This window comes from Molothrus ater, chromosome 2 (genome assembly GCF_012460135.2).
Source record: "Molothrus ater isolate BHLD 08-10-18 breed brown headed cowbird chromosome 2, BPBGC_Mater_1.1, whole genome shotgun sequence".
Taxonomy (NCBI): Eukaryota; Metazoa; Chordata; class Aves; order Passeriformes; family Icteridae; genus Molothrus; species Molothrus ater.
In genome coordinates, this window is record NC_050479.2 from 25,239,391 (window position 1) to 25,263,811 (window position 24,421).

Consider the following 24,421-nt stretch of genomic DNA (forward strand, 5'->3'; position numbering starts at 1 on the left):
AGCCTCTCATATTCTGTGCTATCTTCCAGCTGATGCCAGTAATCACTGCTGTTATTCCACCCCCACTAAGAATAATTTGCATTCAAACTGAACAGGAATTCAGTGGTATGAGTTTGCCTCAGCTTCCTGCAATTATTAGGAATACCAGTAACTCAGAAAACTACATTTTTCCAGACTGGTTTACTCTAAGACTGAGCCTCTCATTTTTTATCAGTCACCCATGCATATACATTCTGCTTTGGTATTTCCAAATCTTTTCTTCAGACTAAATCCAAATTACTGCCCTACTTCATAATCACAAGCTCCTACAAACCACCCCAAGTACTGCTACAACCATAGCAACCAAACAGGAAACCAAACATGGAAGAATTTGCCAATCTTTACTTGCAGTTTTTTAAAGAAGAATTAGTGTTTCACCACTGAAATGTACATGCCACTTTGAATTTGCCTTCCCATAACAATTTACATAAAATGGGAAAGGCAGAATAAATTCCAACGTGTGTATCCTCTACACTGAAAAATGGTCACTACAAGAATACTACAGTGATGGCCCTTAAAATGCTTGTTACATACAATTAAAAAGAATTGCCATATATTCCTCATTAATTATACAGCAACGTTTAATAATGCAACAACAGCAATTAATCCAGCAGTTTAACTAGTATCTGGAGGCAATCAGGTTTATAAAAAGAATGTGTATGAAGTGGTCTGAGTTTGGAAAGTACCAAACAGATTATACAAACACTAATATACTAATTAACAGATAAGAACCTCTCAGCTGAAAAAGCACCTAAATCCAAATGATCAGTAAGATCCTGAAGCATTACTCTCAAGATGAGGTTAATTTAATGACTGTAAGAAAGCAGAATGTTGCTTCTTCTACACTGAATCTATGCTGTAATACAGCTTCTGAAGTAAAGAGGTGACATCATTCTGGCCCTTCACAAGTATGTTAACACCAGAAATGGACTGCAGTTCAATATTAAAAGTTTGGTAATTAAGTTAGCTAGGCAAGAAAAACAAGCTCACAGTAAAAACCTGCAAACAGCTCCTAGGATCTTAAGAAATCAAGAAGATATCCATTAACTAAGACAGGAGATTTCTGAACCCTGAGACCCTTCAAGAAAAGAGGCCATGTAAGCTTCCCCCCCAGACTGAAAGGAACTGAGGGTTTGCATCAGAAAGGAATGGCTGACTTCTGCACTGTCATGAGAACAACACGCCACTGTCTCTTCACTAGAGGTGACTGATTTTCAGAAGTCAAGAAATCTCAAAACTACAAATGAGAAGAATAAAAGCTGAGATATCACAAGAGTGATCACATGGAACAGAAATACAAGAATTTCGCAAAGGACTAATCCAGCAGCACTAAAAAAATCACAGCAGACAGATTTCTGTTATGGAAGATGGATAGCAGTTGTGAAGAAGAAAAATTATATTAATATTGCCTTTTTTAACAACACAATGCAGTTTGTGACACACAAGTTTGACAAGAAGAAATAAAGTTAAGTAAATCTCTGTCAAAGAATGAGAATAAAGGTCTTGCTGAAAAATTTAGTATCAGTGATAGGACATTTCTGACATTGAATTTACACACTCAGATGAATGCCAGACAGCTTTAACAAGAAAGTGGCTGAAGTGTCTGCCTGATCCAAATCAACATCACTGCATGAATCTGTCATCTGGTGGAAACAGATGTACTGGTTTATTTATCTCAGCATGTCACTGCTTCTACTCAAACCCTGAGACCAGAGTATATTAAAATTAGAAATTATCTCTTTAGATAATATGTCTCATAACATGCAATCGTAGTATACAACCCAAATTTACCCAAAACCTGAAGATTTCTTGCAGGCAAATAAAAAGCTTTTCTATAATACTATTCAAATATCATGATCAGTAAAACCTTTAAGCAGTCAAGAATTTGTGTTTAACTGGATGGGTACATACCAAACCACAGTCCATTCCACAAGTTACACCTCTCTCTATCCCAGGATAATACAGTGTTTGAAACTTCTCTCTTAGTTCTAAATCAAGACACTAAGGAATACACATCTGCTTAAATGACAGCTGCAGAAGAATTTTTATTCAGAGATAAGTGGACACAATGCACAAGTGCACTATATGCAAACGGACATGAAGCAAGTCAGGATAATCAATAGTTGCATCTGCTTCTTTTTGATTCAACAGTGTCCTGTGTTTACAGCTGAATTTTGTATTTTTAAATATGCTGTGATACAAGCTGTATAACTACATTAAAACACAGCATTTACATAAGAGTGCAAAAGAGCAAAACAAAACATGGCACCAAGAAGGCTTTTCCTCTATACAGAGCTGTGGACACTTGTCTGTCACCATGATAAATAATACACAATTAACCATACATAAATTGCATCAATATGCCTTTTAGTGAAAATCCAGCAGTAATTATGGATACTTTAAAAGGTACTATCCACATTAAAAAGTCAGTTACACAGCAAACCTTTTCACTCATATGAGGACATTGTGACCACCTGCTTCCCCCTCTTCAAGGGTCCATGAATACCATAGTTAGTGGAGCAACCATTTTTATGGCTGTAGGACATACTGTGCACAGAATATGCTTCAGCTAAAATGAGAAGGTAAATACCACAAAAAAAATCAAAATATTTTCACTAGGGTACAATTATTATTTTTTAATATTATTAAAAATTTACACAGGAATAGAGACCCAAATTCTCTCTCATCAATTAGGAAAACAATGCAACAAGCTTAATGAGATTTATACTGCAACATCCTGTCTTTCTCTGCAAAAGCAATACACTAGTAGCAAGCCTGAAATATAGTAAACTAGAAAAATTCAACTGAGGCTATTCTATTAAAACTAAAATTCTTACTTTTATCCTTGACTATTATCAATAGTCTTTGTCTTCCAATATAACCAAAGGAGGATATAAAGTAGAAATGTGGTAAACACTGATAATAAGGTTTCTCTAGTCCAAGTTACTTCATTTTAACAGCAATAATCACTAATTAACAAAAAAATACGTTTCTTGCAATATTACATTAGTGGTTACTAGTGTCTGTGTAATAATGAAATCTTAGCATCCCTGTTCTACTTGCTATAAAAAACTAGGGATGATGGCATTTTGGACCTATATTATAAATACCGTGTAAAGGTGCTGGACTATTTGGAGTCCCAAGGGGTATTCCATTCATCCTTATGAAACTAGACTTCAATACTGTTAACTACACTAAGAAATAAAGAAAAAAATGGATTAGAGGATCTAATCCCAGTAAAAATAGAAAGTACTTATTCATCATCAGTACAGATCAGTAGTTTAATTATAGTTAGTGCTATGTTCTGTATTTCATAAAGTTCTTGCCTTGGTTTTATCAATCAATTATCAGTCAATTTTATCAGTCAATTATCATTTCAGTTAATATATACAAATTAAAACTCAAATATACAGCTAAAATCCCTCTCCTTTTCTTCTAACTGGAATCATAAAATAAAGGAATCAGAACTTCCAAAGCATTTACATTTTCATGTTTTTACAAAAATGAGGAAATCTACATAACCATTAATCAGGGCCAGCTTTCAAAACCAGATGACCCAAAATTAATCAGTGTCAAAAGCATATACATGGATTTGGCCTAATTTAACATACTGAACCTGGAAACTAAGGAAAAAAAAATCCTCATCCCTATCAGTCAATAGCTAACTCCCTCAGGTGACAGGGCCAAGTCCTTATTCTCTAAATGATTAAACTTGGGTTGCTCCACAAGCCTTTTGCATTTGCATCCCTGATTTTACCATTCCCATGATAGGACCTGATGTTTAATTACCTATTTGAAACATAGATGGAATTCAAAGTTAGGAAACTGAGAATTCACGTTGTTTTCCTGTTCATTAAAACTGCTATAAATCTACACTGCTTCTGCTGCAAATAACTTTGGTCAAAGACAGGTATCACGCATTTCACATTGTTTATGTAGTTCCACAACTTTTCTTTTGATTGGCTACTTTGTTAAAACCACAAGATTACATACTAATTGATGATGATAATTAAGGTTTGCTCAATTCCACAGTAAATTTAATTCCAAGTTTACCTTAAAAATATCCAAAAGTGAGTGAAAAATGGGAAATTATACATTCAAGACTGATTTATTGTGCTTGTCAATAACTGAGACAGCTTATTTCGTTTTTCTATAAAGAAATCTCTTCATACAAAGCAATTAGTTCACTACTATTAACCTAAAGGTAATATACTCCCTGAATACTCTATGACACAGCTAAAAGAGTTAAATTTTATGGTAGATTTATCAAGGCAGCATTACAAAAACAGTAAGATGGAAACCAAAGGGTAAAACAAGAAATTAACTACATGATTCTTATTTCACTTACAACTTCAAAGTTTCATAGTGCAGGTTAAAATACAGTAACTAGTTACCATTTAAGATAATAAAGCTAGTTCTAATTAAAACATATTGCTAAAGTATTGATATTATTTATAAGCCATAGAGCTTATACTCAACATTTCTAGGTGAAAACTGCATCCATTTTGTCCATGCTGTAAGTTGCAAAAGTTTGTGAGCTTTTCTGAATGTTTTTGCAGTACATAAACCTTTAAAGAAAAAAGTTAACAGGGCAAATACACAATACACTAACAAACAGTAATAAACTAATGGTGAAGTGTGTGAATTGCTGTTTTGCACATAATGCTGCTTTTGCATTGTTTTCTATATTTATTCATCAGTGCAAGGTGTAGATTTCTTGTAAAAAATAACTACATGCTGAATAAACTGTATAGTTTGGGGTCATCTGACAGAAGCACAATAAATATTTTACTATATCAGATGTATGTGCAACACTAATGTAGCACAATGGTATCATTTAATTAAAATTAACTTTATTACTAGACATGCAAAATATCTTAGGCTTCATTACAGTTGGACATGTCTAGCTGTCATTATTATTTGGATCATGTGTCTGCTGTTTTGACTTTTCTTTCTGAAATTAGTATCTATGTTTACCAATCTAAGTTAGTCAGCTACACACACAACAATCAACAACAAGAAAAAATACCTCACTTACTCTATTTGCGCACCATGAGCCACAAGGGCACTTATGGAATCCATACTACCAGACCGTGCTGCTTTATGAATAGGAGTTTCACCAACATAATCCTGTAAAGACAAACTACATTTTGTCAAGCATAATCTTTCTAAAAATTAAAGTACTATTATTACATTACTTTAATTAAGATAGCAGATATATAAAAACAGCATTTATTATTAGCTAGTAAATACACCAGGTACTTCATCATTACTTTAAAGTCTGCAGTTGGCTGTCAAGCACATTAGACTTTTAGCAAGAAGTAACATTAAAGACATTTAACTCACAAGATAAGCTTTATCCAATAGCTCAACAATCAGCAGACTCAGATTCAGAAAACTGGTCAACCCTCCCAACATCCACCACCGCAAGACGTTACTCTAACACCTTCATTTCCTGGCACTCCTTTCCCAATACACTGGGCTGCACAAGCCCTCTTGAGCTCGGGAGCAGCAAGGCTGAGTCTGTGGGACTGTGCTGCTTTCAGATCTTGCTGGCACACTGACTCAGTCCTTGAGGCTGGCACCATCAGTACTCGGCAGGAGAGGAGCCCATACGCAGAGCTTACTGCAATAGAGGTATGCCCAGTGTTCACAGGACAGGCCAGATCTCCCCCAACACATACACATTGATTCACATCCTATATATTTTTCTTTTCTGATTTTCTGTCAATTTATATTCCATTACTATTAACCAGCACATCCAGTAATTCAATTCTTTTGCATAATGTGCAGACATACTGGGGTAGAGTATTGCTTTTCAGGCAACTCCCCGTCTTTCTTACAGGTAACAGGGAGGATCTACAACAATTTTACAAATCCAAGCAAGCAGCAAGTAAATTCATACATCATGATCTACAGGCTGCAGAGGAAGTTTAGTACTTGCAATTAACCATCAGTATTAAGAACCACAGAGAAGAATCTGTAATGAAACATTGCCTTGGAATAGCAAGTAAATGTACTGGTCTGTTAATGTGATTCATCCTCAACACTTCCACAGTGTAGCAAGGGTTTTTTGGGTGGGTTTTTTTTTTTTTAATTTTTTTTTTGCTTTGTTTTCTTCCCCTTTCTCTTTGTCTCCAAACTTTTGACAGGCTTCATTAGTCTGTTCCAGATATTAAACATGCTCTAACTGTATGTGCCTCAGTTTAGCTTCCCTGTTCCTTTTATTAAAATATCAACATTAGGTATTAAATTAACACAGCACCTTTACTGATTCACCAGTGTTTACACACAACAGTGTTCATGCCTAACTCCACAGTACTGGCTAGACTTTAGCTCTACTTGAAATGTGAATACATGCAAAATATGATCATACTACCTAGAAGCTACTAAGTGTCTAAAATTGTCTGCCAAGCTTTTGAGAAATTTAATCCTATCTTTTAGGCCATGTAAGTATAACTTGAAAATGAATTTTGGATTATAATGTATGTATTCTCTATTTTCTACTTGACAATTTTATTTCATGGTGAAATATCATTATAACAAGTTACAAATTCATGGAGGGTAAGCCAGTGCTTAAGACATATATTCAGCCAGACAGTGAACTACTTAGCACACTCAGCAGGGAACAACAATGGCACCAAAGTTTACTTTCTTATAAAATAAGGAAAACTGTTGAGGCTGACAAAGTTTGGACATAGGAAAGAGCAGCAATGTCTTAGAGATTAGAAAAAGGCTATAAAGCCCTTCTTCCAAAGTGGATGTCTGCAGCTGATGGATAGAAGACTGCTTTCCAATGAAGTTTATGCAAATTTTTCCTATTTGTAACTTCTCCTGAAGTAACAGGAAGAGAAAGAAATTTAAGAGAGGACACAATTTTTAAACTATCATACATTGAAATTTATTTGAGGCTAATTTATCCAGAAAAACTTTCTTTGGGTAATAAATTTTCCAGTCATAAAAGCTGTCTTCAATTCATCATTCTGTTACAGTGTCCTCCCCTCCTCCCTTTTATTAAAATGGCCAAAGTATAGAAAGTAAGTGATTTGCCTCTTTTGGTCAGCATTAGTATCTGCAAGCCCAAGTCTAAGTTACAATAGATTTACTCAATATGAAGTTCAGGTTAGGGTTAGTTGGCCATGCATATGGCAGAGATAAAATCTTCCCGAGCCCTAAAAACCTGGCACTGCCCACAGTAAGATCTAGAGAACTGAATTCCATCATTGCTGTGGGGACACACAAAAAGGATGAGACAAGACCTTTGCAAAAGGACTCCCCAGCATTGCATTAGAAGGATGAGCTAAGCTTATAGCAGCTACCACTTCCATCACCAAACAGAAAAGATTAGTATTTCAGAAGGGAATATATGTCTTGAGAAGGGCTGCTTTTAATCACTGGCCCAGAAAACCATGTGTCTGAAGTTAAGGAATTCAAGTAATACTTAAAAAACAACAGAATAGACTTAGGTTTTTATAGCATTCCTTTTAATTACAGTACCCAAATTTCAGTTGTCATTACTATTATGTTGTTTTGAAATTCTCATAAGGGGCCAAATATATTTGCACTGAAACACTTTCCTAGCTCTCCTCAGAAATTCTCTCTAGATTTTAAGTTTGACTAAATGGAAAATACACATGGGAAAATATATACATCCCACTGAAAGATGGCTTTTATATCTTTCAATGCATAGAGGAGAAAACAAAAGTATTCTGTATGAGTCTCAGAACAATTGTTTTGATTCAACAACTGGAATGGATGTGACCTAACAGGAAAACAAAGTAACATTTTTTTCCAAGAAGTTTCTGCGAGCGGTTCAGGGTATAGCCTGTCAGCACATTCTCACGTGTAAAATACTTCTTCCCTATCTCTTTTATCTCACAAAAGAAGTTCTTTTATTTTGAGAAGCTCTATTAATTCCTCATTACCCCTGATAACACCTCATAATCCTTTAAACTGGTCACACTCCCCATCTGTGCTTGAGTCTGAAACAATCCCTTTTGTAATAATATTCCAGGAAGAGAAGCATCAATGACTCGTACTGGCCTTTCACAACTAGAGCAGAACTCATCCCTCTGTTGCAACACTGCACAAACAGCCCAAACTTGTCTCACAATCTAGAGGATGCATTCTAAATAAATGAGTAGAAACTCAAACTAAGTTTCATTAATTTAGCATTCATGATAATACATTTGATTGGTTCTGTGGTTACTACATATTTTGTGCACAGTGCTCTTGAAGAAATGACAAAAAGAATTCATGAACCATCACAGACACATTTAGTTTTTGCAACCCATTGCTGAATGCCTTCCTCCTTTCCCTTGGAAAGAATGGCTACCCTCTCACACAGACAAGGGCAGTCTTCTCCAGCTTGGCATCATGACTAGATTACCTTTGACTTTTATTTCATTTTACTGCATAAACATCTAGCTTCCTTCCTTATTATCTTTTTATTTATGTGGCTAAAGAGTCTTTTGCTTTTTTTGGCTTTAATCAGTAAATCTATCTCAGCTTGACTAATCAGTTTCCAGTTCCTCACTATGCTCTTAACCTCAAAAGACACTTCCTCTACTGATTACATACTTTTCTCAAACTCTCTTCCCAGGCCTCTTTCATGTATGGGTATTTTTTTCATTTCAGTCTAAAGCCATTTTTTACTCCATTTTTTCCTCCTTCTGTCTTTTGGGACCTGAATTCTGTTAGCTTGAGGATGGTCCAGTTGAATTCAGAGCACATTTCCTATTTTATTCTCCAAATTCCAAGTCCCTGGACATGATTCAATTGATTTCACTCACTGGTACCCTTACATTCCTTCCATTTATCAAAAAACAACAACAACAACAACAACAAACAAAAAACCCAAAAAAAACCACAACAATAAAAAAACCCAAATAAAAGAAAACCCCAAACAAAAAAAAACCAAACCCCAAAAAACAAAAACAACAACAAAAAAACCCCCCCAAAACAATCAACACAAAAATAATCAAAAAAACCCCCAAACCAAAACAACCCTCCCAGCAAAAAGCAACTTAGTTGCAGGAATTTATTTTTAAAGTAAAAAGCTCCCACACATATTTACACTGAAAACTTTCAACTATGAATACTCTTTTGGATGGGACAGAATTGATTTTCTTCATAGTACCTGGTAAGATGTTTTGGGCTTGTGAGCAGCAAAGTGTTTTTAGTACACCAATGTTCTAGCTGGGAGTAGGCTGGGATGTGCCCCAGCTGGGACCACTGACCCAAAGGACCAGAGGATTATCCCATGCCATGTGACGCCATGCTCAGCAAGTAGAACTGGGGCTGCCATTGCTCCAGCACTGGCTGGCATCACTGAGGTAGTGGTGAGCAACAAAGCTTTTTGTGCTGTGCTGTGAGGTTTTTAAAAATGTTTTATCACTTGATTTTCTTGGATTTCTTTTTCTTTGTTTCCTTTTTTTACCAGTTAACCTGGTAGTCTTTATTTCAACCCATGAGTTCTCACACCTCCCTGCTGATCCTCCCCCTCACCTCACCGGGTGGGGGAAGAAGGAAGCAGCTGTGTGGTGCTTAGGTATCCACTGGGGATAAACCTCAACACTGTGCAAGCACTTCTAAAATATTTCTAGTAGTGATACCTGACTAAGACACAGAAGCCCTTACTTGAAAAGAAATACAAACTAACCCCATTCCTTAACTGAACTGACTGAATTTCAATCCTCTATCAGATGATCACATTTCCAAAGATTACTCATTTCTTAGAACCTGTATCCTATCCTTTCTGAAGCTAGGAAGCAGAAACTAGAGAACACCGAGTACCTTTCCTCCTTTGCTAAAAAGGCTTTTGTGCGCAAGTGAGAACTTATGGAATCTTTTTATCTGGATTTAGACCTAATTGTTGTTAAAAATAAAAACTGTAATATACCCAAAGAATGTTTTCTTCCTCCCTACCAAGGATATCAGCCTATTTACAGTTCTTGCTCCTATGGGTAGTCTAACCCTCCCCTAAAACTATCTGACACCACTGCCATGTGATGTTAACTGACTGCATGAATAGTAAGTTGCATCTCCTGTAAGGGTGCAGTATTTCTTTTCCCTTCCCTTTATGACAGGCCACACAACACTTTTTTTGGCCAATCAACAAAGGCAACATACAAAAGAAATGTTTAATAGGCTGAGGCTAGAGGGAAAATATATTTAAATGAAGTTAATGGTTTTTTAAATCAGAAGTACTTATTATCTGATGTATCTAACATATACAACAGCCCAGAACCAATCTGTGTTGTGACAAGGATAAATCAGAAAAAAATCCTCAGGAAAACTAGCAGGATAATTGCTTTGCACTGTTACAGTGAACTAGAGCAGGCAGGCAGCCAAATGCAGGTCGTGAGTCACACTACTAACAACTATTAGCAGGCACAGCCCACTGAGGGGAAAAAAAAAGAAAAATCAGAAACAGTAGGACATTGTCTTGAATACACTGATGGGTAGAAACAAACCACTGCTTGGCACTTCAGCTTTCCTCCTGTGTATTGTTATATGGTGATCCTGGGGGTAAGGAGCTGCCCACTGATGAGAGACAGATGTGATTCTAGCCAGCACAAACAGTTACATAAGAGGGCTGGGCATCACAGGATATACTCACAAAATTTATTTGGGGAGCAAAGTGAAGTTGGGACAAGCAGTTTTCAGCATTTGTCCTTCATTGCTGCTGCCTGAGAAATGTCCTGGGCAACCCTCACCAGCAACAAGATAAAACATGTTTAAGTTTTCCTAAACTTCAGGGCAGCATGAGCTACAATACAATACCTCAGGGCAGATATGAAAGCATGCATGCAAACTCTACTGAGTACCGGAGGTTTACGGTAAAACTGAGAGACTCGAGTGGATTCCTTTTCAGAAGCTATCCTTTTCTTTTTCCAGAAGTGAAGGGTTAGTCTGTAGCCAATGACCAGAAGTCACTTTGGAAGGAAAAGTTTACTAGTTTAAATATCAAGCATTCCCAGATCTTTCTCAGCATGTGTTTTGTATCCAGTGTCCATGGAACACTTGTCCTCACACAAGCATTAGCCAGTGACTATGTCTGTTTGGAGTACAGCATCAGTCAGCGAGCTGGAAGGAATAAACAAAATACACATCAGGAAATAGTGCTCCAAAAGCTCAAAAGTGTGGGTGGAAGCCCTAGATGATCACCTAAAAGTGCTTGCAAATTAAATAAGGAACAGAGATCATTTAAGGAGTTCAAATCAAACAAGAATAGTAGAATTTGACTGCAATTCAATAAACAGCTGAGGAAACTGGGGATAGCAAAGCATGCACTGTGCTTTACATAGTCATGTATGCAACATTCCAACTATCTGTGGGATGAGCTTTCTGCTTTAGTTATCACCAAGGCACACTGCCTAGCTTTCAGTGCTTGTGCATGAGCAAACAGGGTGACTGACCAGTTGTATCCTACAAACTTCAGAGACTTTCTGTTTCTATTACCATTTAATTAACCAGAGGTACCTTATATTGTCACTAAACTGAGTCTGAAATACCTCTGGTCATGTGTTCCATTAGTATCTTGTGGGTGCAAAAAAAAGTTACTACACTGGAGAGTAACTTGAGCCTACCATTAATGACATAGAAGGCACCCACCATGTCAGCTCTCAGCACCCACCTCTGCTATGTCCGTGGTCTGTCACTGCCTCAGTCTGACCACATAAGTCTATAAGATGCTATCATCACTATCTGAGAACCTGACAATGTGGAAGATCATTTGCTCTGGCAACAAGCCAGCAACATACAGACTTCTGAGTCACTGTCTTGCCTAGGTAACTTCTTTAAGCTGGAATGAGTCTCCTGCCCATTTTTAACTGCCTATTATACTGCCTTCTGTTTTCTTTTACAGTCATCTGCATGTTGCCCTCAGCCCATGGAGAGATCTCTCCACACTCTTCTCCTCTTCTTCTGGGAGCTAGCTGCTACTTTTCTTCTTTGCTACAACCTCACTCACTACATGTGATTTTTTTTTCCCCCTCATGTTCCAGGACATCAAGCTTGTTCTTCAACTCCATTTCAACCTCACTGGTCAGTTCTTCTCTTTATCCTCATAGCTGGAAACTTTCATTCTTCTCATTCATTCACTTTCATTCATTCTTCTCTTCTCATTTAGCAGTTATTTGTATATCTTTATTCTGTGCATGCCACGTTTCCTCTCTAATCACCATTTCTTTACATTCTTACCTGGTCTCCAGATGCATTTACAGCTCTTGTATTTTCTCTTCTGAAGATTCTACCACTATGCAGCAATAACTTTTTGCATAAGTTATTTTTGTCAGGTATCAAGGAGAAGATGCCATCTATAGCCTCTGCATCCAGCCACCTTCATTGTTTCTACAATTCTCCTGATGTCTCACAGCTGTTCTCAATGCACCAGACTTCTTTTCTGAAAACTCAACACAAACTTCCCCATTTCTTATTTTTGCACAGCTTAAAAAAAAAAAAGAACCAAACTCTAGAAATGCAAATGTTTTAGTTCTTCAGCAGACTTAGCTTAACTCTACTGCATATAAAACGCAGTCTGGCCCTTAAATATTTTAAGAAAAGTATGATGCAAGATTTAACAGGCCAGACATTTTATGGATGCTGTGCTATACCACAGCTTTTAACAACAGCATATGCTGTAGTATTATTACTCTCAGAATATTATTAAAAATACTTTTGATTACCATTAAAAAGGATGTTATGGATGACCAGCATACATAACAGATTCATTCAGTACTTTATAAACATTTTCTTCAAAAACATGATGATAGCTTTTAGGTATTGATTCTGTTACAGTACCAGAGAGCACAACACTCCTTTGCAGGAATTTTGCTATATTAATGCACTCCCTGCTACCAAATAAATTCCATACTCACCTAAACTAATTACAGTTATAGTAAAAAAATGGGCAAAAGAAATTTTTAAAATCACCTATTCATTCTTTGTTAGTCAAGTACATGTTTCTGATCTACTTTCAGAAAGCTACTAGAAAAGCTTTAGAATTAATCTAAAAGAAAAACAACATAAAACCAGATGCACCTTAAAATAAATCAAGGCAGCTCTTACTAGTTAGATGTATGATAAATCATGAAGCACCACAAAGGTCTCATGGTTCTGTAGGTAATAGTAAATTTTTCTATTATTAGCAAATTTATTAAGTATTATGTTCCTCACTAGTCTTTTTCTTGCCCCTACTGCAGCACTACAATATCAGGGTATTTGCTAATGCTGCCAATACAAGGCAACATTACCACTTAGTTGAGAAGCAGCAAGATGTCAACTCCTAAAACAAATATCCCCCAAACCCCTAGAGGCTTAAAGGACATTTATTAGTCCTACCTCTACCTCAATGTAAAATGTCTATAACTGATAATTAAGTCACTTGACTTCAGCTGATGTCAAAAATGAAGCATCTGTATGTTAATGTAAGGCTCATACATGTCATAAAAAGGGATCAAGACACTCCTTGCAGAACTATATGCGCACATGAAATACACATTAATCCGTACCTGTTTGTTTATGTTGGCCCCCACTTGAATCAACCAATTCAGGCACTGTGGATGTCCTCCAAAAGCAGCAATGTGGGCTGGTGTTTGAGCAAAACGTGTCGTACTGGCATTTACAGAAGCTCCAGCTCTTACTAACTGCATTAGGCACTCCAGCTTTAAAGACATGAGGGAAAATAAAACCAAAAATGTTACACAGATGTGCTATGACAATTAACATGTGGTAATAAATACATAAAACCCAGAAGAGCTAGATTTACTAGTAAGACTACATGAATGAAAAATAAGACAGAATATGAAATTTAGGACTTCCTCCCTTCTCCTTCACTCCTTCCCCATTTGGTCATAGACCACACCTGAGAAGTACTTAATTCTCACCTCCAAAATGGAGTTTCATCTTTAATTTCAGAAAAGAGAAAAAGAGGACATAAACCCTTCAATCCTAACTACAAGAGATATTCAGTTTCCTTTTGTTAAGAGGGTGGAAAGGGAAGAAAGAAAAGTAGGGGAAAAAAAGGGGGAGAGTTCTGATCCAGCAAACATAATGCTAACCAGATATTATTAGGTAACATTTGCCAAAACAAAAGTGTTGTTAGGAGATATATAGATGCTGGACTCGTACTCCCAGCAGAGTTTACATAAAGCTAGATCATAAAAACAAGAGATTTTTCATTTCTTTACTGTATTCCTGGAATGACAGAAGATTAGTCAAGAAAAATAATACTTAAGAATACATATAATGTGTTAAATCTATGAAAGGAATCAATTCCACCATTTTCTTGTTATTTCAGATAAGAAACTGTTTAAAACAAAACAGGCTGCTTGTTTGTGACACCATAAAGATAAAAGCTTTCTTTCTTTAAAAAATTGCAGTAATGGTCAAGTTATATTCTGCCTTTTTTCCTAACATACTAACCAGAAGTGTCAGATAACCAGATACTATTTTTAAAGGTTCATAACTTGTCATTTGTAGAAACTAGGCAAACCACAGCTACGATGACCTCAACTTTCAAAAATAGTCAAAACAACACTCCTTTCCTGTCACACAGTAACATTGTATTGTTGATAGGAAAAGAAACTCACCATGCTGAAATAAACAGTTTAGTCTAGGCATCCATTTACTGTGGGTAGAAAACAAATACCCCTGCACATAGATGCAGCAGCAAAACAAAGACCCTTATACCAGCTCAGGCATTGGTTCATATAAAACAAATCTGTGGTTGTCTCAGTGTATCACCATTAAAGAAAACATCAGCCACACCACAGCTGTGGAATAGTCTGTCCATAAAGGAGCAATTAAAAATCATCTGAATGTGGGCTGGCAGCTTGACTCAGATAGAAGCATCAACATCAGGATAACATTCTCTGTTGCTGTGTGTCAGCCTTTCTTTTTCCCTCTCTTAACCTGCAAATTCCTGATCTTGCTGAATTACAATGAGATGAAAGTACCAAACACTGTAATGAAGTATTTTAATTAGTTTTGCAAATACATTGTCAACTTTATTTGTTTCCTTCCCTCATATAATTCAAACAAAACACATGTGAACCCTATCCCTTTGGACACACAGAAGTCATTTTTTTGGACTGTAATGGAGTTAAGGCTGGACACAGTTGTACCAGGAACTCACTAACTGCACGAAGTAAGGGTGAGGATAACTGAAATATTGCATATTAATGAATCTAGCTCCATAAACATCAACATTGCCAAAGAGAAAGTACCTTTTCAAAAGAAAATGAGCACTTTTGTTGGGGAAAAAAACCCAACGTATCCAATAACTTAAGAAAATTTATAACTCCAACACTAGACTACTGAACTACATTTTGTACTTGCCAATATTGGACTTTCCATGATCTTCACATGTTAGTACTCATAATATTGTTGTCAATCTTTAGTAGGTATTAATTAAATTGTAACACTTCAATTATTAATAAGTCATGTGATGGAAAACACCCCTTCAGCTACACCAAGAGGTTCATCTGTGGCAACTGAAGGCAAAAATAAATTTCGGCCTGTTTTTAGAACAATAGACTTTATTAATAGAGTTCATTTGAAAACACTTCCAGACAAGCATTACAACTTCAGGAAAGAATAATATTTCCTGCACAGGCACCAGGCTGAAAGAATTCCATAATTAGACAGGCATTACAGTCCATCTACTGAAAAGGAAAAAACACAAACTGATTCACCAGCACTACCCTGCACTGCTTGGATCTAAGAGGGCCACACACCATGATTATCCATGCAACTTCACTTTTAAACATTTTCCTTTTTTTTTTAATACTCTGACTTTAGAGTCATAGAGCTTTCAACTATGAATACGTTTCATCCCATTAAAGGTTGAGTATGGCTCTTCTGTATCATGGCTGTCAGAAAAACCTGCTTCTTCCAACATTATGGAAGAATGAGATTAATTCCATCCATGAACAGAAAAAGTCATCATGACAAAAAACAATTCCTCACTTGATCATTTATGCTCGAGATCAGGACACACAAGTCCACTTTCATTAAATGACCTAAATTTAATACAGTAGATATTTTCCAACCTAAAGCAGATGTTAAACTGATTTAGTGAAGAAAGACAGGCCTCTATACAGGCCACAACACTGGAAAAATACCAAGCAGGAGACAGGCATTTTTATCTCTACCACTTTTGTTCCAAAAGAAACAACATATTTACTATTTTGCTTCCTATAATGTGAACAGTCAAAGGACAAAAAACAAAAGTGGGCAAAGAGCACAAGCAAAGAGATGTGGTCAGGGAAAATAAAAACTCAATTGCAAGTGATTAAAAAGAAAATTAAGTTTAGTCCAAAACAATGAACTAAAATTAATATCAAAATCAATTTTTTATGCAAGCTCTGTATTTTCTACCTCTCTGGTAGCTTTTTTAGACTATTAATATTTTTACATTCTGACCCATCTTCTCAGAAATCTGTGGAATACCAGTGTAATTTAGGGCACCATATAATTAACTCCAATTAAAATACAGAAACTCTAATGGGATTTAATTCACATCTCAGGAGACAAGCACTTTTCTGCAGTCAGGGAATGTCCTGAAATGCAAACTCCACCACAGGTACTCCACACAGCAAGTAAATTTGCACTTGCTGCTATCTCTAAAAGGAGCTCCATACTGTCATTAAATGCCCAGATATTACAACTAGAAACACAAACTGCAATATCCATCACCTCCAATTGACTTTGCTGGTATTTTAACTATTACCTGCAAACTGTAGAAGTGTGCTTTAGAATAAGTTATTCAAGAACCCTGTTTTCACTTTTAGTTGTAAGAGACCCCATTTTTACTGGGTGTTACAGCAGTATTTTCTCCCCCATAAGCCACCTTTTCTCTTTCACATATTCATTTACAACCAACTTGACTGTTGCTGCTAATTCCTTCCTGAAGCATATCTACAACTATATGCAAGAATTTAGCTCTACATAGTTTCACTGTAAAATCCTTCTGTACTGCCCTTTGATGCAGGGAGAGCCATCTTATGTTCAACTTGTGCCACAGGCAGAGGGAAAGAAAACTTTCTTTGAAGTTCATCAAATCTGGACTCCTGCTGTGTGTGCAGGCACACATGTGTGTACATGTATGAACTGGGTTAGATTTCATTGCTCACAAGTAGCTCCAGGAAAGAACTAAACCAATTTTGTCTTTTGAGTGTCCTAGAGAGCTGCAGCGAGAAGCAATGGTCTGGTGGACCACATTACTAATTGGCCCTGTATCACAGACAGACACAAAGTTCTGTCATCATATATAGCTTTTTCCAGGAAAAGAAAAAACCAAACAAGTGAAAATCCCACAAAATCTAGAAAAACAAAGAAGTGAAGAGAAAGAGACCTGTTTAGTAACTGTTAACCAATGCTTCAAAAATTAACATTTGAAAACCGTGGTGCTATGAGAAACAGAAGAATTTTCCATTTCCTTTTGTTGAATGTGAATTCGGGAAACAAAAATGCCATAAATGCGAATGTAAGACATGCATCTGAGCAGCTCTTGTCTCACTGCTGGCAACACTCTGTTAACTGGTGAAAGGTACAAGTGTAATTGTGTCACACAAACACAAAGCCAGTCGGATTTGGGCTCCAATACACTACTCTAACTTTTTCAAAGTGCTGTGCAGCCTTTGGCTCTGAGAAAATAATTTAACTAGACTATAAAGTATGTAGATAACTTCCACAAATTGCTGCCTGGGTCTGATGGCTTTTAGGACAAAACATATGAAAAAAATTCTGTAAAACCCATGTACAGCCTATGTCATCTCTGTAAGACACATTTCATCTGCCAGATTTCCCCCCCATATGTAACACCACTACCCATCAAATTCTGCCCATACCTAAGAATGAAAATAGCAAATACAAGCACAACGTGTTGAGGCCGACTTGTTCCCTTTGTTTGCTCTTGCTGCAAGTCTCTTCAACAGAAACTGGAATGTACACAAAAGCTCACTCAACCTACGATGGTTAGCAGCCACTTAAGATGCTTAAAGGAAAAAAAAAAACACATATACTATCCAAAATCTATATCCAATAATTAAGTAAATACTACCTCGCAAAAGCACGACTGTCAGAAGCTCATACTGAAAAGAAATTCTTACAAGACAGAAAAAAGAAACAGAAGACCGTAAGGCCAATCAGTACCTTAATACTTCCTGCGAGTGTATTTCAGAAGGAAAATAAAGGCACTCCACTTTTTTTCGGAGTGCAGATTATTAGCTTCTTTCTCAACCGATACAAGACTAGTCTACATTTTGGATTTTGTGGCTTTAGGGTTTTTTGTTTGCCTTTGTTTTAGGACTGGAAGACGACTTAGTTAAAGCTGCTTCTAAAAGCTTCTCAAAGAAACAACTGCAGCTAAGATCACATAACGTATAGAAACCATCTCCTAATGTCCTTTTATAAACCATGACAACTGCCTAAGTACATCAATCTTCCTGCTCTGGCACACAACCAATAAGCAAATAGAAGTATATGGGAAATGGGAGGGAGAACAAGAACAAAAGCCCCTCGAATTCTAAACTCAGACAAATCAATGAAGGGAAAAAAACAGATCCCAATCCTCTAGGCTGGAATCCTGCATAGTCTGAAATACTCACTGCATCAGAAACAGGAAACGCCTATATTAAAATCCAGGAATTAGAATACCACTCATTCTAAGATGTGAAGTTAGCGGAGCTACTTCGTATGTTTTGGTCTTTTCTGCAATGCAACGGCGCCAATGCAGAAAATTCCATACGGATGAACCGCGATTTATTTTTCCTACCGAAGGCAAAAGGGGAGCGCCTTACAGGCACAAGCAGCACCTTCTGCCCAAACTCCTACGAGCCGGTTGTCATAACACGGGCACCACAACACAGCGGTCTCCAGGCGCGGAGCCCGAGCAGGGCCCGGACCGCGCGCAGACAAAGCGCCCCGGCAGGCAGGGCCGGCATGCAGGGAGATCAGCCGAGGGCGGGGAAGAGGTCGCGCCGCGGCGGTGCCTCCAGCCCGCATGGCCGGCGTCCCCCGAGGGTGTCCGGGGGATATCGGCCGCTCCTCGCCACTCGCTCCTGTGCCGGTGGCCCTGGCGAGGCGCGGGGCCGCCGCTGCCAGCCGGGAAAGCAGCGGGGAGGGAGCGGGGCGGCTGCCGCCGGCAGCGGGGGTGGGGATGAATGATGCCGAAACGGCAGGTGCCCCCAGCCCCGTGACCTGCGCCACCCACGCCTCACTGACCGCGGGGACCGGAACGGAGCCAAGCACCAGGGCTGTCCGCTTCATCCCGCCCGATTCCCTGAGGAGCGGCAGGAGGCGGTGAGGGGAGGGGGGGGCGGCGGCGCCTCCCGGCACAGCGCGCGCTAGGGGCAAAGATGGCGCCGCGATGCGCGCGAGCGGGAATCGCTCCCTCCTTTCCCTTCTCCTTCCCGTTCCCACCCCCGCTCCCGCCGCCGGCTGAGCCCGGCCAGGCCCCACCTTGCCGAAGTGCGCGGCCCAGTGGATGGGCGTCCAGCCATAGAAGGAATCCTCGGCCGCCAGGTCAGAGCGGGGCGAGCTCTGGAGCAGCGCGCACAGGGCGGGCAGGTCCCCATCGCGGCAGGCGCGGTGCAGGGGAAAGCGCAGGGTCAGCAGCTCCTCGCTGGAGAAGCCCGCCTCGGGGCCGGCTCCCAGCGACATGGCGAGCGGGAGAGCGGTGAGAGGGAATAGGAAGGAATGGGGGAGGGAGAAGGGGAGAGAGGAGCGGGCGGGCGCACGCTGCCCTGGCGGGAAGCGGCGGCGACTGCGGCTGGCGCGCGCGGCCCCGGCACAAAGGGAGCGGGGCGGGGCCGCGCGCGACGCTCCGCCCCCCGAAGGGCGGGGTCGCGCGGCCCTCAGGGAGCCCGGAGCAGGGCGGGCGGAGCGGGCCGGCGTGAGGCGGGGCGCGGTGCAGTGAGCGGGGAGCGCGCGGCTGCTCCCCTGCACACCCTCCCGTCCCTTCCCGTTCGTGCTCCTTCCTCCTCACGCCTCCCGCTCCGGCTTCGCCTGTCCCTCCTTCTTCTCCCTGTCTCTCCGCCTTTCCTCCCTCCCGCCTTCCCTTCCCCTACCCTTTCATCCTCTCCCTCCTTCTCATTCCCTCTTCCTCTTTCTCCCTCCTCCCCTTCTCCCTCCTTCTCTCCCTCCCGTTTCTCCGTTCCGCTCTTCTCTCTCCCTTTCCTCTCCCGCGCCCGGATTTTCCCTTGTCCGAAGCGGCAGAGCCGCTCTCGCCGCCGCCCGGGGCCGGTGTGGCCGCAGCGGCCGGGGCAGGGCGGGAGCGCCGCGGGTGTCCCCGCCGGGCCGCGGGTGTCCCCGCCGGGCCGTGTGTCCCCGCCGGGCCGTGTGTCCCCGCCGGGCCGTGTGTCCCCGCCGGGCCGTGTGTCCCCGCCGGGCCGTGTGTGCGCAGGGAAAAGGTGCCGGCAGCACTACAGGGCTGAGCCGCGGGGTAGCGGCTGTCGTGGTTTGCTCCCGTGCACCACGGACGTGCTGTCAAGCCAGCTTCAGCACTCGGAGATCGCTGTGGGTTTGTGCTGCTCAGTGGATTGCAAACCAAAGGATAAACCTGTCAGTGTCTGGTTAAAATGACAGTGCCTGATTTTAAATTGTTTGAACCAGAAGTCAGTCCCTGAGTAATGGCTCCGCAGAATTTTTAAGGAGCTTCTCTTTGTTGCTCTAATTGTTTTCTTTGTTAATGTCTTTTTCTGACACTAGTAAAATTTAATTGATAAATGAAGAGTACAATTGTTTCGATGTAAGTTCACTCACCTGTCGCTGAAAATCGAGGAATCACAGAAGCATGGAATGCTTTCAGTTGGAAGGAATCAATCCAACCCCCCCGCCATAGTCAGGGACACCTTCCACTAGGCCAGGTTGCTGAGATCTCCAACTAACCCCCCCTTGAACACTTCCAGGGGCTTCCAAAACTTCTCTGGGTGTCAAGGAGTATTCCTTGTTCAGTATACATTATTAAGCAATGCAAACCAGGAGTTATATTCTGAGGCAATGAAGGAACAAATAAATTTCTGTTAAATTGTCAAGAGATTTAAAAAGCTTTTATTTAACGTCAGTCTAATTTGATCATTAAGATACTGTGAAATATCTTTTTCTTAATATAGGACTTCTGACTTCTCAGAAATTGTGATTCTGTAGGCATTCCTCACATTTACCTGGCTTCTTTGCATTTTGGCATGTATAAAGCTGTGTGTGTACAGTACCCAGTGCTCAGAGATAAGGTTCTAGCACAAAGAAAAACACCTGCAGACAGGAAGAACTGCACCTTGGCTTACAGCCCAGCATGAAACACCCCTCTGGCATATACATCCCATAGCAAGTACTCTTTTTGTACATATGTTAAGTCTTAGGAAAGGAATTGGACAGCCAGCATATGGGGCCATTTTTTAGCATTCAAGAAGGTGATTAAGGAATTCATTCATTGTGGAAAGGCACTGATAAAGAGTGGGTGTTTGGTTGGATTGTACTGCTCTCATGTAGAGAAGATCCTTTCCAGAAAGCTGTTGCAACAGCAAACTGGAGATTTGGCTTAAGATTTTCCTTAAAAACATCACAGGGACGGCCTGAGCTTCAAACCATGGATTTAGACTGTAAAAATAATAGCAAAATGAAACACCTTTTTTTTGTTCTCAAAGTTTTGTTTTGATCTGCACATAATAACATACAGCTCTCTGTATTTAGGACTAGAAGAACAAGTCTGGTATCAAGATATTTAACTCCAAATTCACAAAAATAATTAACTTGAAATGTGGCTATATTTTTATAGCTGTATCAAGTCAGAATATGAAGATGGAAATTCTGCTTTCAGAAACTTTTGCTTTAACCCTAGCTGTCTTTCTATTTAAACTGTAAATGCTTATTTCCTTTTTTTTTTAATCTGCAAAAGAGGACTAATAAAATCCTGTTCTGAGTGGTGGTAAGAAGCTCAATTAATCAAAGTGCTTTAAGGTAAAAAACATAACACTGTGATATGTAGACAAGGCGTTTCAACATGAGGCATTACTGCAGCTGATATTTACATCCCCTATATATTATTATATATTCACCAAAATAAAGTATCACTTCAGCTTCTAGAATGCTGCCAAGTTATAGATCTCAGAATAATGTGCAAAGGAGGATGGATTACACATCAGCTCTTTTATAGATGGTGACACTGAAGCATGGGAAAGCGAAATGCTTTGGCCAGGGGAGGGAGTACTTTCAGCTACAGCAACTTTCAGTTCAGTCCCTTATCCTTAGCCTTACAAAAATAAAGATTTTATTGGCCCCTTTTTATGTTGGACCTGGCCTTTGTTTTCAAAAGCTCTGAAAGTTCATCATACTAGATGCACTTCTGATCCTGGGTCATGGGGATTTTTTTCCCATATGCAGCTAGGCAGATGCTAACACTTTTATATCTGCATGCCTGGTTTGGGGATTAAATAATGCGGATCCTATATGATGGAGCAATTGAAAGAAAAAAATAAAAAAAAAGCAAACCACACAAAAACCAAAACCAAACCACACAAACCCCAAAAACAAACAGGGAAAAAGCCAAAACAAAACCAAACCCCCCCAACCTATACCACAGCTTATGTCATAAAAGTGGACCTTACCAAAATGTCTGGTATTAAAGGACATGGTTTCCCAGGTTGAAAAAGCAATGTTTTTTATAGTGTAGTGTATAAGCACTGACATAGTTGTTCACATCTTGTTTATAACTATCATAAAAGGCAATAAATGTAAAGACCATGGGTTATAGTGAAGGGGAACAAAAAGATTCCTGGCCTTGAGAAGGTTAATATTCACGATTTGCATGTGTTTTTTGTCTCATACAAGGATATAGAAACTGCCACACCAGACAAAGGTAGTCTGGCTAGTTTCCTTATGGGCAGTGACTTCATTTACCTGCCAGTGATTCCTACAAGGTAGACAACTACCACTTTTGGAGGGGTGGAAGGAGAATGCAGGGAGGGGAAGAGGCTTTAACAATGCTGTGCAGGAATTCAGCATGTGGAAATGAACTCTGGTATATCTTGTTTTGTGACTAAATTCTTTGTTATGAGGTCAATCTTTTTTAGTTCCATGCTAGTGATCTACACCAAAAGTTCCAAAATAGCACAGCACAGTGCTCTCTATATGAGACTGATTCCTTAATCAGTCTGTAGTTGGCATATGACTTGTGAAATCACATTTGTCTCTCTATTTTTTGAAATGTGAATCATTTTCCAGATACACGTAAAAGCATGTATGTTTTGATATTTTGCATTTCATTTGACTTCCTTAAAATATTTTGGCAATGGACTTCATAAGTAAATTAAATTTAATAGAAGTAAAATCTTTAACTACTGTCATACCTTGTGAAACTGAGGACATGGAAATTCTGGGATTTCTAACATTTCCTTACAATTACATTATTATTTATTCTTTTGTACTTCTTTATCATTATTGTGGCTTAATTCTGTACAGAACAAGACACATCTTAAAAAGCTTTTCAACAGTCTTGCTGTGCAAAAGATCAGATACATAAAATATAAATCTGTTTTGTGATTCTAACTTCTTTCTAGGTTCTAACATTTCAGGTTCTTTGCATTTGCTGTTTTATATAAAGACATTTTTGTGTTTGATATTTTTAATGTTTTTTAAGCTGAAGTCTTTATTGGAATGCAGTAATTAGTATTGTAAATAGTTACAGTATTATTTACTAAAAAGATACATTCTTGGTTTTTTAAATTACTCAGAGAGTTCACCTACTAAACTTAGTAGAACATAGTTGAAAAACGTAGTTATTTGCAGTCCTATTTGCATTAATTTCATCCTCAGTTCTATTCTTGGTCTTTTAAGGGAAGTGAGAAGCTTTGTTTCTGTTTCTGTCAGATCAAGGAGGTAGACTTCATGTTTTGTTGGGGCGTTTAACAGAATTAAATTTCGAATAGCAGAACAGACAGAGGAGCTTATAGGCAAAGTGGAGTGGAAGAGATTGGCTCTATTTTAGCTAAGTTTGCTATTATGTTCTCTTTTGGCTAATTGCACAGAAATAAAATGGTCTATAAATGAAGGCTTCTTGAATATTCATTAGTCTAACAAGTATATTTTAAAAGTAAACTTTAAAGTTTAAAGTAAATATTACTTTAAACATGTGGTTTGTGGAAAAGGATTTGCTGTGTTACTGACCTGTAGTGTACTTGTCCTCTCTGTGCCACTCTGATATAAATAAATTATATTTGCCCATTTTTCTTTTCAGACAGGCTGAATATGGAGCATGTTATAATAACTTGTACTGGACAAAGTCAGGATTCTGTTGGGGTTTTTTGTTGTTGTTGGTTTTTTTGGTTTTTTGGGTGTTTTTTGTTTTTTTGTAAAAAGTACTCTAGAATTTAATCAAATA

General features: G+C 39.0%; 1 protein-coding gene across 1 annotated transcript in view; it reads right to left on the reverse strand.

Annotated features, from left to right (window-relative positions):
• The window catches only part of ANKRD10 (ankyrin repeat domain 10), a 37,768-nt gene extending 17,958 nt beyond the window's left edge, over positions 1 to 19,810 (reverse strand). Inside the window, exons 1-3 of the mRNA XM_036406491.1 lie at positions 19,507 to 19,810; positions 13,554 to 13,706; positions 5,078 to 5,169 (exon numbers count right to left, since the gene is read on the reverse strand). Coding sequence (XP_036262384.1) covers positions 5,078 to 5,169; positions 13,554 to 13,706; positions 19,507 to 19,707 — 446 coding nt within the window. The 5' untranslated portion in view covers positions 19,708 to 19,810. The remainder of the gene's footprint in view (positions 1 to 5,077; positions 5,170 to 13,553; positions 13,707 to 19,506) is intronic.
• Positions 19,811 to 24,421: the final 4,611 nt, after the last annotated feature.